The following is an 18,886-nucleotide window of genomic DNA, read 5'->3' on the forward strand; positions in this document are numbered from 1 at the left end:
ACCGAGGGCCAAAGGGCCCTCTGAATAAATAAAAAGTTTATTTTGAATGAAATATTTGAAATTAAAAATTACACTAAATTTTCTCTTAGTTTTCACCCCTGTAACTTATTAAAATAAACATTATAGAAGTTTTCAGGGACTTTCGGCCCTCGCTAGTAACGTAATCATTCATTCTGCTTTTAAATTTTTCAAAAATACTTATTAGTTTTCTCAGGATTTAAAAAAAAATGAATCGCATTTGAATAGCATTGGAGCAGAAACTACTTACCCATACCCTCAAAGGCTCGTTCTAGCTTCTCAGTACACGTAATAAGTCATTTTATTTAATTAAGGGGTAGGCGCAAAATTTCGACTCCAATGTTTTTTAAATGTATTCATTATTTTCGGATCCTAATAAAAATAATATGTATTTTTGAAAAATTTAAACGCGTAATAAAGATTACTTATTATCGAGGGCCAAAAGTCCCCGAAAACTTCTATAATGTTTATTTTAATAAGTTACAGGGGTGAAAAAAGACAAAATTGAGAGTGGTTTTTAATTTCAATTATCTCATTCAAAAGAAACTGTTTGTATATTCTGAGGGACTTTCGGCCCTCGGTAATAATGTAATATTTTTCATTCAGTGTTTAAATTTTTTAAAAATGTTTATTAGTTTTCTCAGCATTCGAATAAAAATTTAATGCATTTATATAGCAAAATCCACGAGGAAAATAAACTTCCTGTAGCTGGCTGTATACCATAAATCACAAAAATACCAAGTTTCTTGTAAAAGGTATAACGTTTTCGGATTAAGGAATCCATCATCAGTGTTTAAAAGCCAAAATTTGCATGCCTGAGCCACCAAAATGTATAGGGTAAAAACCCTTTAAATGTAAATAATAAAGTTATTTTACATATTTATATAAAATTCATCGGATGTTACAGATAAACCTGGATGTTACCCAGGGCAACACAGGACTCTCCCCACGTGGTTGGAACTTTTTTTGAAGAAAAAAAAATGGTTTTTACCCTATACATTTTGGTGGCTCAGGCATGCAAATTTTGGCTTTAAAACACTGATGATGGATTCCTTAATCCGAAAACGTTTTGTATTGTGACCCTTATTTAGGGTATTTTAATATATACCTTTTACAAGAAACTTGGTATTTTTTCATTTATATAGCATTGGAGCTGAAATTTTGCTCCTACGCTCTTAACACAGTACAAATTAAAAAAATGGAGAAATATATAAAGAAATATAAAATTATCTAAATTTTTTGGATGGTCCGTTTTCTCTGACGTGCAGTGTAATATAATCTCATCTTTCTTAGATTTCTTTGGTTCCTTTTCCTTTTGTTTCTTCTTGCCACTTTTTTCGTCTTTCGTCAATTTTATTTTACTAGACACAGGTATTGGGTATACTTCACTTTTATATTTGTTTAGAAGCTCGGTCCACCTTTTTCTTTACTTTTCGACTTCAATTGACGAAGGGTGTTTCGGATCATATTCAGGCGTAATAATATCATCTTATCATAACTTCAAAGCAAAAACAAGTAAACTGCCCTATATCATAAAACTTTGTACTCACAGCAACATTAGGATTTTCCGTTTGGAAACATTGATACATTTTTGACAAATTTAGATCAGAACTCAATTATTCTTTTTGTGTTTTACCTAGAGAATAGTGCGAGTGTGAGTGCGACTCTTTTGGAAATTTGTTGAAATAATTCGTAAACAAGTTCCTACTCTCATGAATTCGCCGTTGATCTATTATGATGCTTGCCTCTCTGATCTACAGGAATATGAACACCGAGTTTGAGTGTGTCTTGGATAGTTTGAATTCATCTATGAGTGAGTTTGAAAACGTCGAGTAACATTATTTTGCATTTTACGTCATTTTACAGGAATATGAACACCGAGTTTGAGTGTGCCTTGAATAGTTTGAATTCATCTATGAGTGAGTTTGAAAACGTCGAGTAACATTATTTTGCATATTTTCTTTTTATTAATGAAGTATGCGAACACAACTTTAATGAAGTGCCATCGTTAAATGTCAGGGAGATAATTAACGAAAATCGAAGACTAAGAAACACATGGCAAAGAAAAAGGCATTCGCAGATAATAGACGAAGATACAATCGAGCTGCAAGACAGCTAAAAGAAACACTTAGATGACTTCAAAATAATTCATTCATAGAATATCTACAAAACTCTCAGCCGATACTGACTGTAGGCTCTGGAAAGCCACAACACACCTAAAACATCTTGGAGATCAAATCCCACCAATTAGCAAATCTGATGGTACATTGGCCAAAACAGATGGAGAAAAGGTAGAAGTTTTCGGTAGATACTTGGAGGAAGTATTTCAGCCGTTACCACCTACAAACGGAATTAATGACGACGAAATATATGCATTCCTTGAGGAAAACGAGCAACAAATGGAGCGTATTAAAAACTTTGCCATTCAAGAAATTCACGACGTTATAAAAAATCACTTATATCGCAAGAAAACACCTGGATATGACCTGGTATCGTATAAAAGAACTCCCGAGAAAAGTGGTCGTTATGTTGACGCAACTTTTCAACGCAGCTCTAAGACTGAAATACTTCCCTGCACAATGGAAGGTAGCAGAAATCATATTAATTCATAAACAGGGAAAACTGTCACATGAACCTAGCTCCTATCGATCAATCAGTTTACTACCAGTCTTGTCAAAATAATGGAAAAGTTACTGATGAAAAGACTGATGGAAGCTTTCGCAGCAAAAAGCTTAATCCCAGACTATCAGTTTGAGTCTCGTCAGAAACCCTTGACAGTAGAACAAGTGCAGCATGATGTTAACACAATTATCAAACCATTCGAAGATAAAAACTGTGAATCAGTTTTCTTGAATGTGAGCCAAGCATTTGACAAGGTGTGCCATGAGGGACTCTTTTACAAATTAAAAATGCAGCTGCCAAAAACAATATATTTGATACAAAAATCCTACTTAGAAAAACGACACTTCAGAGTCAGGTACAGGGTGAGTCATGAGGAACTGTACATACTCCTACCTCGTATAGAGGCCCCTATGGGGAATAACAAATGACCATTAAAAAGTGTCTGCTCCCATTGTTTAATAATATACAGAGTTTCGCATTTTGACAGAAATTTGTATTCGTCATAATTTTTGAACAGTCAGATCGATGTGTCTCTTATTTTGGTCAATCGTTACACTATTACCACCTAATCAACTGATTTATTCAAACTAGAAAAAAATCAGGTCCGGCTTTAAAAAAAATTAGTTCGTTTTGGTCTTAAAAAAAATTTCACCCTGTATAAGCTTTTTGAAAACTCTAATATGAATTTTACAAATTAGACAAATAGGCAATTAAAATAACATATTTATTTTTCTCCGCACACGATTGCTTAATTTTTTATAAAAAAATAAAATTTGATTATGAATTAAAAGTTTGGTAAAGCGAACCATATATTTAACAAAATTAACTTTTATTACCAAAATTAATTTTTGTTGAACAAATATTTAATTTATGTTACCACCAATCAACTGATTTATTCAAACAAGAAAAAAGTCAGGCCCGGATTTAAAAAATAAGTTCGTTTTGCTCTTAAAAAAAATTTCACCCTGTATACGCTTTTTGAAAACTCTAATATGATTTTTGCAAATTAGACAAATAGGCAATTAAAATGGCATATTTATTTTTTCCCCACACGATTACTTAATTTTGTATAAAAAAAAAACAAATTTGACTATGAATAATTAAAAGTTTGGTAAAGTGAACCATAGATTTACAAAAAAATATCTTTTATTACAAAAATGAATTTTTTTTGAATAAATATTTAAATTATGTTATCACCCAATCAACTGATTTATTCAAACTAGAAAAAAATCAGGCCCGGATTTAAAAAATTAGTTTGTTTGGGTCTTACAAAAAATTTCACCTTGTATACGTTTTTTGAAAACTCTAATATGAATTTTACAAATAAGACAAATAGGCAATTAAAATGGCATATTTATTTTTCCCCACACGATTACTTATTTTTTTATTAAAAAATCAAATTTGACTATGCATAAAAAGTTTGGCAAAGTTTTTGCATAGATTTAAAAAAATTAACTTTTTTTACAAAAATTAATTTACAAAAACAACGTTTTTCTTAAAATTAAAAGTTTTACCATTTTTTTTTTTTTTTTATAACACGTCTAGATCTAAAACTTCCCATAACACTTCTTCTGGACTCTATAGTTTAACATAGACGTAATCAAATTGATAAATTTTAAATTTTTCCACCTAATTTTTGCGATTTACAAGTTTGCAACTTTTACAAGAAGAAGACTGAAAGTCTACAACAATTTTCATAGTCTTCACAATGGTAAGAGGTATGTGCTGTAAAAATTTCAGAAAAATAAATATTAAAATGGAACAGAGTTGTAGCGAGTTAAACCGTGAGTTCATTTTTTTTCATTTTTAGGTTAAAATTCCGACAAATTTGATTTTTTAATAAAAAATTAAGTAATCGTGTGGGGAAATAAATAAATATGCCATTTTAATTGCCTATTTGTCTTATCTGTAAAATTCATATTAGAGTTTTCAAAAAGCGTATACAGGGTGAAATTTTTCCTAAGACCAAAACGAACTAATTTTTTAAATCCGGACCTGATTTTTCTCCAGTTTGAATAAATCAGTTAATTGGATGGTAACATAAATTACTTATTTGTGCAAAAAAAATTAACTTTTGTAATAAAAGTTATTTTTTTTAAATCTATGATTCACTTTACCAAACTTTTAATTCATAGTGAAATTTGATTTTTTTATAAAAAATTAAGTAATCGTGTGCGGAAAAAAATAAATATGCCATTTTAATTGCCTATTTGTCTAATTTGTAAAATTCATATTAGAGTTTTCAAAAAGCGTATACAGGGTGAAATTTTTTCTAAGACCCAAACGAACTAATTTTTTTAAAGCCGGACCTGATTTTTTTCTAGTTTGAATAAATTAGTTGATTAGGTGGTAATAGTGTAACGATTGGTCAAAATAAGAGACACATCGATCTGACCGTTCAAAAATTATGACGAATACAAATTTCTGTCAAAATGCGAAACTCGCCCTGTATATTATTAAAAAATGGGAGCAGACACTTTTTAATGGTCATTTGTTATTCCCCATAGGAGCCTCTATACGAGGTAGGAGTATGCACGGTTCCTCATGACTCACCCTGTATGAAAATAAAGTAACTAAACTACAGTCGGAAAAATGAAAGAATACCCATGAACGATCACATCAATCACTTATTTTGTATTTGCTGTCTTTTTCTATTACAAACGTTTGTTATTTATAGAAAAAGACAGCAAATACAAAATAAGTGATTGATGTGATCGTTCATGGGTATTCTTTCATTTTTCCGACTGTACGCATCATCAAATCACGAGTCCCACAAGGGAGTGAGTTAGGGCCAGTCTTAAACTACTCATCACGAATGATCTGCCATGTACTGATGACACAGTCACCTCTACGTTTGCGGATGACACAGCTATATTATCAGTAAACAGAAATCCCAAAATAGCAGCGACCTAACTACAAGCGCGTCTCAACAATATAACAACGTGGGCAGAAAATGGAGAATTAAAATAAATGAAATTAAATCTGCACACTTACAAAATACCATAGTGAAACGCCAAGCATCACATGTAACAATGAACTAATACGTAAAACAGACAGCGTAAAATATTTGGGAATACACCTGGACAAACATCTAACCTGGCGTACTTACATATGAAAAAAATGAAAGCAGCTGGATACTAAATGGAAAAAGCTGTATTAGTTTCTTGGCGGAAAATCACAATTATCATTACGGAACAAATTACTAGCGTACAATACCGTTTTCAAACCAGTGTGGACCTATGGAATCTAAATATGTGGAACAGCATCTAAATCGAACGTTGCTCTCATCGAGAGATTCCAGTCAAAAGCCCTGCGCAGTAGATGATCTCTGGTTTGTAACCAACCGAGATATTTATAATGATTTAGAGATGCCAACGGTTACTGCAGTGACCAAAGAGCTTATTAGCACAAACGACCTAAGATCCTTAGAGAAACATCCAAACACACCGGCAATAGATCTGCTTGACAACAGTGAAGAAACCTGAAGGCTGAAAATAAGAACACCTTTGGATCTACCATTCTAGCAGCAATTGTACATAAGAAATTAATTTTAAATTGTGATAGTTTTATTCTTTTAACAGCAATGAAATAATGTGATGTTATAAATTTTTATTCTTTTTAACATTCTTCTTCTTCTTGTAGTGCCTATCAGTTTCGGATGTTGCCGACCATCATGGCAATTTGTACACGACTGCTCTAAAAAGATTTGTGGTTGTTGTGTTAAACCCCGTACGTAGATTTTTCAGCCAGGAAATCCTTCGCCTTCCTGGTCCTCGCTTTCCTTCTACTTTTCCTTGCAACTTTTTAACATAAATGTAAGAATGTAACAGTGCATACAGAGAGTGGATCATTGGACAAACTCTCTTTCAGGACATTGTATAAATCAACACAAATGCTTATACATATAATATTATTATTATTGTATAATGTAACAAGAATAAAAAACGCTAAACGCCGTAAAAATGAGTGGCGCATACAATATTCCAGCTACAAAAGATCTGACTTGAATATTACGTGGCGCGAAAATTTATTTTCATTTTGATGCAAGTAACTTTGATACAGTTTGAATTTTGAAACTCTTTTGTGACGCGTTTACTTCAAATTTAGCAAATATTATGGAAAAATCGTTTAAAATAAAACTTAAAAAATAAATTTTATTTTACATCAAAATGAAAATACATTTTCGCGCCACGTAATATTCATATCAGATCTTTTGTAGCTGGAATATTGTATGCGCCACTCATTTTTACGGCGATTGGCAGTTTTTTATTCTTGTATCAGTAGTTTTTTAAAGTTTTTTTTAAATTAAATATATGAAGTTGAATGCAATTTTTCTCGATTATACGTTAATCTTTATAAATGGTCGCCTTTGTCGCATTATCTCCCAAATGATCTAGTGTCCATCGAATGTACACTAGATTTTTTTTCTATTCCAAATAAATTGAAAAAAATATTGGGATGGCCGGTTAATGAACTCGGATTGCCCGTTGCCAGATCAAATTTAGCGTCGTATCCACTACAATTACATAAACCATTTTGGGAATAATCCTTAATTTTATTATACATTTGTAGCTTAATAACTTCTAAACGGCTTAACCGATTCTGATCACTAAACATAAGTTTGAAACGTATTGACAAGTAGTATATGATGCATCTAAGGTCAAGTATGATAACTGAAGCTGTTACAGGAATTATTGAGCTTGAAAAACCGTTTTTCCCATAGGAAATAGATTTGATCATATTTATGAACCCTACCAAACTTAAACCAAACTTAAAAATTGGAATTTTCCCGGATATGAGGTATACACCGTCAGATTCGTCTAGAGTCCTTCTAGAAACGTTCAGTTATTGGCGCAATTCGTAGGTTGAAATTTTGAGTAATTGTTGAAAAACAAAAATTTTCAAAGTTTAGTTTTTCAGTTTTTCGGCGATACTGAGCCGTGTGTATGTCTCATCCTGACCACTTAGACACCATTTGAAAGCTTAACTCAACACTATTGATTTGGTTTATTTACAGTTCTCATGTCTCTTCTTGAACCGAAAATATATACCTCCAAAAAATATGCCATTTTTTACCTACCAAGTCCTATAGCTGGCTTATGGGTAGTCAAAAGTCATAAACTACAATGGTTCTGAATCGGCCCTGGCTCCCTCTTCAAACACAGAAAAAAAATTCAGATCGGTTTAACTTTTCCAGTCACATACATACATATCCATATTTTCCCTTTTTTTAAATAGAAATTGAGTCATATTTCTGAGCTCGGCAAATTTTGAATGGTATAACCGATTTTCAAAATTATTGGATAGGTAATGATCAGTACTATTAGAAGCCGCAAAGGTGGGACTTAAATTTTCGAAGTTTTTGGGAGTTTTGCAAAATAAACATTAAACAAAAATCAATTAAGCACCCCACCAAGATACCTTGAAAAAAGTAAAACAAAAATTAGAATCCGATGAGGAATAACAGGATAAACAACATCAACACAATATTGATTTAATATTATTAATTTAATATTACCGTCTCACCTTTCTTAGATTTCTTTGGTTTCTTTTCCTTTTGTTTCTTCTTGCCATTTTTTTCGTCTTTCGTCAATTTTATTTTACTGGCCACAGGTATTGGGTATACTTCACCTTTATATTTATTTAGAAGCTCCGTCCACTTTTTTCTTTGCTTTTCCACTTCAACTGACGATGGATCTTTCGGGTCATACTCAGGCAAAATAAGATCATCGTCATCACTATCGTCATCTATCACCGATTTTTTGGAATAAGTGTGAGTTTTTACAAAGTCACCTACAATAAATAAATTTAATGGTAAGTAAGTAGTATGGACCTTCATAAAGGAAAATATGGAGAAGATCACAAGACTCAAAGGGCAATGGAACGGCAGATGCTGGGTAAAGGAGACTGTACCTCCACACTATTACAAAAGATTGAACAACCAGATCTACAAGCAGTCTCCATTGAAATAGAAGATTGGATCGTACCAATCTCGATAGCTGCTGTATACTGCCCACCAAATTATAGAGCTAACAAAAATTCTTTAAGTAATCTCTTTAACCAACTTGGTAACCGTTTCCTGGCAGGTGGAGACTATAACGCCAAACATCCTAGTTGGGGTTCAAGACTGTGCGCTCCTGGAAGAGGCAGGGTACTACATCAAATCATATCAGAACAACACTTGGACCATTTGTCTACGTATCAGCCTACATACTGGCCATCCGACCCGCAGAAAGTTCCCGACTGTTTAGATTTCTTTGTTACAAAAGTGTTCTCAAGGAAATATATAAAAGTATCGAATCAAATTTTGATATAGAGTTTGATCATACTCCTGTAGTAGCAACTGTGCATTCAGGAATTAACGAAAAGGAGCCTCTGCCCAAGTTGCACAATTACAAAACCAACTGGCAAGCTTTCAGAGAAAGGGTTGAAGCAAATATTGAACTAAACGTATGACTAAAGTCACCAGAAAAACCAGAAAAAGAAATCCAAAATTACACAACAACGATTCAGGAAGCCGCATGGAAATCAACACCTCCACCAACAAAAGCAAAAAAAAAATTAATTGTCCAATAAATATCAGAGAAAAAATAATTGAAAAAGGTATCTGAGTAGAACTTGAAAGCAAACTAGACATCCAGATGACAAGTTAAGGCTCAATCGAGCAGCACGACAATTGAAAGGAACTACTAAAACAAATAAAAAATAATATCGTTCAAGAATACCTAGAAAATTTAACGCCGTCAGATGCCAGCGATTATGCGCTATGGAAGGCTACAAAAAAATTAAAACAGCAACATCGTCATATCCCATCCATTAGAAAATCCAACGGAACATGAGCCAGAACAAACAATGAAAAGGCAGAAACTTTCGACGAATACCTAGAAGAAGTTTTCAAACCTATACCAGCTGCTGCAACAAATAACGATCAAGAAATCTACAGTTTCCTACAGAACCAAACCCCGACAGGAGAAAACACACTACACGTTTCATTTCACCCAAAGAATTTCAAAACATAATCAACAATAATCTAATAAAAAAGAAAGCACCTGGCTATGAGTTAATCACAGGTGAGGTAATTAAAAATCTACCTACTAAAGCAATTAAAATGCTAACTCAGTTGTGTAATGCGGTACTAAGGCTAAAACACTTCCCAATCCAATGGAAAATTGCGGAAATTATCCTTAAACAAAAATCAGGAAAACCTCGAATGAGCCCACTTCATATTGACCAATTAGTTTATTGCCAGTAATGTCTAAGATCATGGAAAAAATAATCGAAAAAAGACTTCTACAAATACTAAGAGACAGAAATATGATACCCGACCACCAATTTGGCTTTAGGAAAGAGCATGTTACCGTCGAACAAGTTCACAGATTGGTCAACGTTATAAATAAAACATTTGAAGAAAAAAGTTACTGTTCAGCAGCATTCCTCGATGGTAGCCAGACTTTTGATAAAGTTTGTCATCAAGGACTGTTGTATAAACTGAAAAATAACTTACCAGAGGAACTATATACACTCCTTAAGTCGTATTTATCAGAAAGATACTTTCGAGTGGAGTTTGAGTCAGCCTATACAAAACTATATCCCATCAGATCAGGGGTACCGCAAGGAAGCGTTCTGGGATCACAACTGTATCTGATTTACACAGCCGACCTACCCACAAATCGTAATACAACGACCACCACCTTTGCAGACGATAATGCAATCCTAGCAGTACACAAAAATCCCGTCGAAGCTGCTGCAAACCTCCAGAGAGTAATAAATCAAATAAGTACATGGACACAAAATTGGAGAATTAAATTGAATGAACATAAATCAAACCATATTGTTTTTACAAAATGTCACGGTGAATCACCTACAGTAACAATAAATAATAAGGTAATTCCCTCAGTTACCTCTGTAAAATATCTCGGCATGCACTTGGACAGGGGATTAACTTTGAGAACCCATATATGGAATAAACGGAAACAACTGTGCATAAAATTTAGTAAGCATTATTGGCTTCTAGGGCGTAAGTCTAAGCTTACGACAAGAAATAAACTGCTAGTCTACAACACAATATTCAAATCAGTCTGGGCATATGGTCTGCAGCTCTGGGGAAGAGCATCCAAGTCGAATGTATCCATAATTGAGAGATTCCAGTCCAAGGTGTTACGTTCAATAATCGATGATCCGTGGTTTGTTACTAACAGGGATATTTACAATGATCTGGAAACGAAAACCGTCAGTGAAGTGATAGTGGAGTTAAGTGCAAAATACATCGTACGTCTTGAAAGCCACGCGAATGTGCTTGCAATTAATTTGTTTGACAACAGTCAGCAAACAAAACTGTTAGAGAGACAGACACCATTAGATTTACCGCACACACATTAATATTGTTACAGTAGATAAGTTAATATATATGTAATACAGTAATTTAATATTATCTCTATAGAGATATGTGGCGCTGGTCACAATCTCTTCATGTCCTTATTTCTCAGATAAAATTTGCCTATTGTTATATGTTATAACAGATTGCCTAATAAACACATAAAAAACTATACAGTCCACCCTTCTCTACGGAACTCCAGTCTGGGTCGAGGTTCTACGCTATAAAAAATATAGAGACCTGCTAAACAAGGCCCAGAGGAAACCTCTGTTGAACGTAGTCAGCGCATACAAGACTACGTCTACCACGGCCTTACAGGTGATAGCAGGCGCTCCTCCTATCTACCTGCTAGCCAGGGAAAGAAAAACATTATACGAACAACAAAACGGTCAACTTCCGGACGTAAGAGTGGCTGCCAGAGAGCAGCTTCTCACGGACTGGCAGGCAGAATGGGAGGCGGAACACAACAAAGCCCAATGGACCAAAAACTCATTCCGATTGTAGGGACGTGGTACGCTTGCAAGTTTAAGAGGGTTAATTTTTATTTTACTCAATTTTTAACTGGACACGGGTCCTTCCGGGCGTTCACTCACAGAATCGGCAAGAGAGTGACGAAGTGTGCCGGACCTGTCACGTGAGAAGACGCAGAACACTGTGTCTTCCGGTGTAGCGTCGTAGCTCAGGAACAGATTCGTTGATGAAGGCCCAGATAATATAATTAAGGTCGTGATCGAGAACAAACTGAATTTTGAATTTATAATTGACATCGTTACGGCCATCGCATCGTAAAACGTAAAACGTCTCTAGAACGGGCAGAACAACAAAACGGGTGAAGTGGGCCCTGAAAGTCAGCAGAATAAAAAATAAAAAAAAATAAAAAATAACAATAAAAAATAAAAAAAAATTAAATAAATAAAAAAGTAAAAAAAATAAAAATTACAAAAAACAATACTTTTCTCAGTAAGATTTACAAACATCGTATACAGAGATATACCCCTATTCCCTATCTTACATTAAGTATAAGATTTAGTAATATTGTACACAGATACACATGACCTCAACCCCTACCTTATCTTTATTTCAATTCAACACGTCCCTTAAAGATCTCCCCTAGCCTCCTTTCCGCTCTTAGGAAGGTGAGGAGAGCATAGCAGGGCTTATGCAAATCTTCTTGGGACCTACTTACAGACCGCGCGGAATATCCCTATGTATCGTTCACTAATGAACACGCCCAGGGATGTTCCGGGTCGGAAGAGGGGGTGGTTTTAGTTGGTAGGCGGATGGTTATGGGGGGCACGCGGGACGCATGGAACATACTCTAGTTCTCCTCTCCTGTCCGAGTCCAACAGTACTAGGGACACCTTCCCTAGTCTGCTAAGAGCTTTCCACTTTAATCCAAAAAAAAGATGCTGGGTATCAAAATAAGTGATAAAAAGAAAAATACATGGATCAGAAATAAAATCAAAGTAAAAGACGTAAACAAACATGCAGCTACTCTCAAATGGAACACAAAAGCAGACAAAAAGACGGAAGATAAAAGAGAAAAGAGCAGACCAGAGATGAGATGGTCGGATGTCCTAAAAAGATACGCATGGACCAGATTACCCAAGGACAGAATTAACACTGAACCGAGAAGAGTGGAAAAATAATGGGGCCTACGTTCAACTTTGGACAAATGAAAGGCAATAGAGAGATAGATAAATAGAAGTAGTAGACAAGTAACTTGAGCAAGTTGATTAAATTATTTACCTTGGATATCAATTAAATTGTAACGCAGAGACTCACGGCGAACTTAGATCTAGGATAGAGCAGTCTAGAGCCGCTTTTAGAAGGATGTCAAAGGTATTATGTAACAGAGACCCAAAATTGGCATTGAGGATCCGCCTAATATACTGCTACGTGTTCTCGTTCATACTTTATGGTGTCGACTCATGGATTGTGATTGTGAATAAAATCGATCTAAATCGACTTGAGACTTTCCTGATCTGGAGCTGTAGAAGAATTTTAAAAGTTTCTTGGGTGGAGAACATTCTAAACTCCACAATATTAGAACATCTCAGCACATAAACTCGAACTGGATTCTCGCTCGGAATAGGTTTTAACACAGCCATTTAGACATCGAAAGAGCCACCGTAGTAAGCCACAAGAAACGCATCGGTTACGTTCGTTTCGATTAGGGATGGCATGATGGAACTGGAGCGGGTACGTCGGAATTATGTTTCAATCGACTATTCCACGTATTACAAATGACAAAACTTTGACGGCATCGGTTTCGATTCCAGCGTCGGCCGTAGTTGAGTACACTTTCCGGAACGACCGGGCAAGAGATTTGAAATGAAACTTGAACTGATCTCTCGGAATAGGTAACATAGAGAAACGAATCGGCGGCATCTGTTTCGATTCCAACATCTCACATCTGTTTAATGTGATGAGTGCAAAAGAATTTCAGGTCGATACGGCTGTAACAGATTTCTAATTTATATCGGGTATAGTTGTCATTTAAAACTGTTAAAATCTTGACTCTTTCGCATTATGTTTTTATTTATATGACTATAATCTAATCGATCCTATCTTCTGTAATAACTTGGTGTCTTCATTTTACATTTGCATAAACGAATTCTGAATAAACCTCGACTTTAGGTCATTTAAAAACCCATAATAACATGTAAGAAAAATTTGTTTTAATAGTTTTTTTTTTTTATTTAAAACACAAAACCACATCAACCGCGCAGGGTTATTAGTGGATATAAACAATACAAAGTATTACATTAAGTAGAGTTATACAATTTGATGTCTTTTAAATATGTTAACACTGATGAAACTTTTTTGGTGAGGATTGTCTTGAGGTCATCGTCTGTGATTCTATGGGATCTTCTTTCTTTTTGAAATTGAGGACACTCTTAATGTGATTGGCTTAGCTTCTACGTCTGTTCTTACAAAGATGGCTACTCCGCCACTTGCCTGTTGTGCTATTCTGTTTTTTGGAAAACATTGGTAGTTTTGAAGATTAATATTGGATTGCTTAAAATGAGTTTCTTGAAGACATAAGATCTTTGGGCATGTTTAATTTATTAGAAGTTTTAATTGTTCTAAATGGGTGTAGAACCCATTAATATTCCACTGTAATATATAAAGGTTAGACATTTTCGAGTTCTGACTGAGAATGTGTTTCATCGGTCTCTTCTGTGGAAGAGAAATTATTGGGGCTTAGTTTCTTTCTTAATCGAGTTATATTATTTTTTAATTTTGAATTGTGGGTATAAGCGTGAACAAAATTAAGGATCTGAATTAATTCGGCTGTTTCGTTCGAATAGTTTTTTGAGGTTATTTCGGGATGTTTTGCGTTTAATGTGTTTTCGAGAAAGTCACATATTTCGTCGAAGTTAAGGACAAGTGGTGGTGATCTGTTTGCGATTTTGTCTTTTATTGTCTCTAGGGAAAGTAAAAGTTCATCTCGAGAATTTCTTTTAGACGTTTTTGTTTTTTTCTTTGATTTCCTTGTTACTGGAGAAGTGAAGATATGAGAATCGGTCTGTGTGGTATTTTGGTTGATTTCTGGAGACGATGAGATGAGCCTTTTTTGATGTTTTGTGACGTTTGGAATAATTTTAGGTTGTGTTATTTCTAATGGAGTAAGATTGCTGATCTTGTTGGAAGTTGATGATGTTGGGATTTTTAAAGTGTTTGTTTCATTTGTATTATTTGTAGGTCTTGACATGTCGTCAGTTTCTATGGTAGATTCTAATTGGTTATTAGAGACCTGTACGTCTGGGATCTGATCTAATATGTTTTGGAAAGATGCTGGGTGATCGTTAGAGGTGGATATTAAGGCTTTGTCAGAAGGTTTTTGTTCTGTTTGGTTATAAGGTAGATTTGTTATATATTGTGTGTTTTGGGAGGTTTCTGGAAGAGCTTTAGAAGTGGTTGGATTATAATTGGTTGGGTCAGGATTTGTTGTATTAGAAGTGGGTGAATTAGAATTGGTTGAGTCAAGATTGGTTGTATTAGAAGTGGTTGCATTAGAAGTGATTGTATTAGCATTATCAGGACATTCTGTTTCCTGGTGACCAATAGTCTTGCATTTTGAACAGTTGAATCCTTCTATAGAAAGGTATAGTCTGTAAGTGGTATTATCATGAGAGATTATGAAAGAATCGGGAATGGACATATTTTCTAAAGGTGTGATAAATGTTTGCCTTCTAAAACTCAAGACATGGCTGTATTCACTTTCAGGCATTCCTACCCTAAGAAAAGTCATTTTAGAGATGGCGTTTATACCCATTTTACGTAGTTCTTGTTCAATTAACGTGGTTGGAACAGAAGGACCAGCGTTTGATATTATCAGTCTTTGAGCTGGGGTGATAAGTCTTCTTATTTCTACTTGAGTTTCTTTTATATTGACGTATTTGTGGGAATGCAGCAATGAATCAACCATATTTTTAGAAGAGAGATACATACATATTCTATTATTGGCTATTCTGGAAGCGAAAGATACGTTACGTGGACCAACTATTGAACCGACGGCTATGATGTACTCTTGAACTTTGGTTCCTTCAATACTAGAAAGAACTATGGCTTCGTCTTTTGTTGGTTGTTTAAACGTGTTAACAACACTTGAATATGAGATGTGAGATGTAGTTTGGGTAGTGTTCATGGTGTCATTCGACGTCATGTTTGATTAATTTTGGAGACGTTGCAAGGCCGGCCCTCTCGCCGGTTCAAAAACCGGTGTGGATCTTGGCCCAAAACTGGTCCTATTTATATTTCTTGGATATTTTATAGGTTATATTATTATTAATATAAATATAACATGATGTGGTTTTTGGTACTCACGTCAGGTTTGCGAGGTTTACATGGTGTTTCCACTATAACACTGTGGAGGAACTAACAAAATAATTTTAAACTGTGTTTTTATCATTTAAAAACTGATAAATTTCGCAGCGGTTTACAACGTGATGTATATTATCATTGTCAGGACCGTACTCTCTGTTTTAATAGTTGTTATAATATAGATTTACGAATTGTAGGAACAACATGCTAAGAAATAAACTGCTCGTCAAAAGTTAGGGATATAGAAAATTTGCTGAATTTTTATAGTAGATTTTTTCGTGAACAGATTAACGGATTTCGCAAATTTTTTTTTAATATTTTAGACTTCTCTTTAGTATTTACACAGTTATGCAAAGGTTTACTCAAACTTTTTTTTACTTATACCGGGTGGAAGAAAAGAAATGTTTTTTATTATGTTAAGTTTGAGACGCCCTGTAGGGAGGACGAGGTACAAATGGGAGTATATATTGAAATTGTATTGTACTCTTGTGTTTTGTGAACATTTTGTTTTTTGAATGTCTCTGATATCTTGAGAAATAAAAAAAATAGACGGTTTTATAATTTAGCATGTGTTTTAACCGAAACAAAAGTTTGAGACAGCTTGTAGGGAGAAAAAGGCACAAAGGTGAGTACACCTTGATATTTTGTTGTAGTCTCATATTTTCTGAATATTTTATTTTTTTAATTTCTCTAATATCTTTAAGAAACTAGACGATATTCTCTTTAATATGTGTTTTAGCTGACGACATCTGTCACATCACACATGTGAAACATAGAAAAACATATTAAAGAGTAATACTGTCTAGTTTTTATTTGTTTCTGCTTATTTTCATAGATATACAGTGAGCACGTAAAGGTTGGAATAAATTCATTTTTTCACGAACGGTCAATTTTGGAAATAAATCCCGAAACAGGTCAATTTTTATTCTTAATTTACGACCCTTTTTGGCATATATATCATACTAGTGACGTCACCTATCTGGGCGTGATGGCATCATCGATGATTTTTTTAAACGAGAATAGGGGTCCTGTAGTAGCTCATTTGAAAGGTAATTCAATTCTCTATTCAGTAATATAAACATTAATATAATTATTTATACAGGGTGTCCAAAAAAATTTGTTTTGAATTCAATTTATTGACATAAAAGGAAGAATGTGAAATTTATTTAATTCAAAATACATTTCACTGCTATCAGAAAACAGGAAAAAATGTTTATTTGATAAATAAATATTTTTTTGCTTAAATTCAATATTAGCAGCCATCCACCTGCCTCTTGACAGTTTGAGCAGTTAATTTAAGCGAAAAGCAATGATTACTTTTCAAATTAACATTTTTTTCTGTTTTCTGAGGGCAGTAAAATGTATTTTGAATTAAATAAATTACATACATTCTTCTTTTTATGTCAATAAATTAAATTCAAAACAAATTTTTTTGGACACCTTGTATAAATAATTATCTTAATGTTTATATTACTGAATAGAGAATTGAATTTCCTGTCAAATGAGCTATCACACTACCTATTTACACACGACTTCTTATTTAAAAAAAATCATCGATGACGTCATCACGCCCAGATGGGTGACGTCAATAGTATGATGTATATGCCAAAAAATCGTAATTTAAAAATAAAAATTGACGTGTTTCGGGATTTTTTCCAAAGTCGTCCATTCTAGAGAAAATGAATTTATTCCAACCTTTACGTGCTCACTGTACAACTAGTAGAAATCATAGAATGAATGATAATTAAAGAAAACGTAACAATCAAAAGATTCAGAGAAATAGAAAGCTACTAAACAATATATAAAACCAAAATTCGGGAGTTGGAGTTTAGTAATGCAGGAACACCAATAAAAAAAAGAAATTTACTACTTACCTAAAGTCTTTTTATAAATTTTATACAACGGCATATACAAACTGCCTTTACCAGAACCTCCAGCTATCCGAATAAGGTGCAAGGTAAAATTCATCTGCTCATGCTCATCTAATGTTGCAAACCATTCTAAGTCTGTAGCTATAGCTTCTTTCAAAGTTTTCTTATCCAGCATTCTATCATGATCTAATCCAAGCTTTTCATGTACAAAGTTTGTCTCTGGATCCACGATTGAGTAAAAATCCATCTTAGCATGTCCTAGAGACAATACGCTAAAGATCTGATACAGACTTAAGTGCGACTTTAGATTTTCCAGTAATTGTAAAATATACTGCTTTTTGCTGTCAGCTGAGAGTCTAATAAAGTAGCCTTCGATCGAATTGGTTCTAAGGTTAAAATGGTTCTCTAGTATTGCTTCGTGTTTCTTTTTATCTGCTTGTTTTCGTATAGCGCTTTTTATTACCAGTTGTTGTTCTTGGTATGTGTATGCAGTTATCGCTTCCATTACTTTTATATTTTTAGTATTTAACAAGGTTAATGTCGAATAAATGACGTTATTTTCGATACTTTTGACATTCTGTCAAAATGATAGATAAAGGCATAAATAGAGGCATAAATATTTTTTTGCTTCTTCCTCTTTTTTTTTTGGGTTTGTATTCAATTACCCAAAATGCAACGGATACAACATAGAACTCTTGGAAACGCTACATGTCATAGACATTAGTGCCCAAGAATGTCTCAACCGGGACAATCGTAGGGCAAAAGTCTTTTTTTTTTTCAGAGAGCCAAGCGTCCTAAAAGCTATAAAGTCATTTTCTTGTGACTCAAAGTTGGTTTGGGACTGTAAACAAAGTACTTTGATGTAGGTGCTAGGTCACAAGGAAATTGCAGGAAATGAAGCCTTGCAAAAGAAGGAGCTAATACCTCATTCCAAGGTGCAGAAGTGTTCTGTGGACTATCAAAAAAAGCCACATCAGAAAGGAACTCCTCCTCTGGGAACTCAATCAACTACAACTATATTGGTCCAACAGACCAGGACAAAGGCGATTAAAAAGGCTCATAAAAGTGTCTCCTACTGCAATATACCGCCTTTGAAATAGGTAAAAAAGATAACGGCAGAACATATAATATGCAATTGTTTTTTTTTTTATTTTTTTTTATTAGAAAAATA

General features: G+C 34.0%; 1 protein-coding gene across 1 annotated transcript in view; it reads right to left on the reverse strand.

Annotated features, from left to right (window-relative positions):
- LOC114339310 (uncharacterized) overlaps window positions 1-18,269 on the reverse strand; it is a 52,643-nt gene extending 34,374 nt beyond the window's left edge. The window contains exons 1-2 of the mRNA XM_028289938.2: window positions 17,719-18,269; window positions 8,167-8,433 (exon numbers count right to left, since the gene is read on the reverse strand). Coding sequence (XP_028145739.1) covers window positions 8,167-8,433; window positions 17,719-18,220 — 769 coding nt within the window. The 5' untranslated portion in view covers window positions 18,221-18,269. The remainder of the gene's footprint in view (window positions 1-8,166; window positions 8,434-17,718) is intronic.
- Window positions 18,270-18,886: the final 617 nt, after the last annotated feature.

This window comes from Diabrotica virgifera, chromosome 9 (assembly GCF_917563875.1).
Source record: "Diabrotica virgifera virgifera chromosome 9, PGI_DIABVI_V3a".
NCBI classification, from domain to species: Eukaryota; Metazoa; Arthropoda; class Insecta; order Coleoptera; family Chrysomelidae; genus Diabrotica; species Diabrotica virgifera.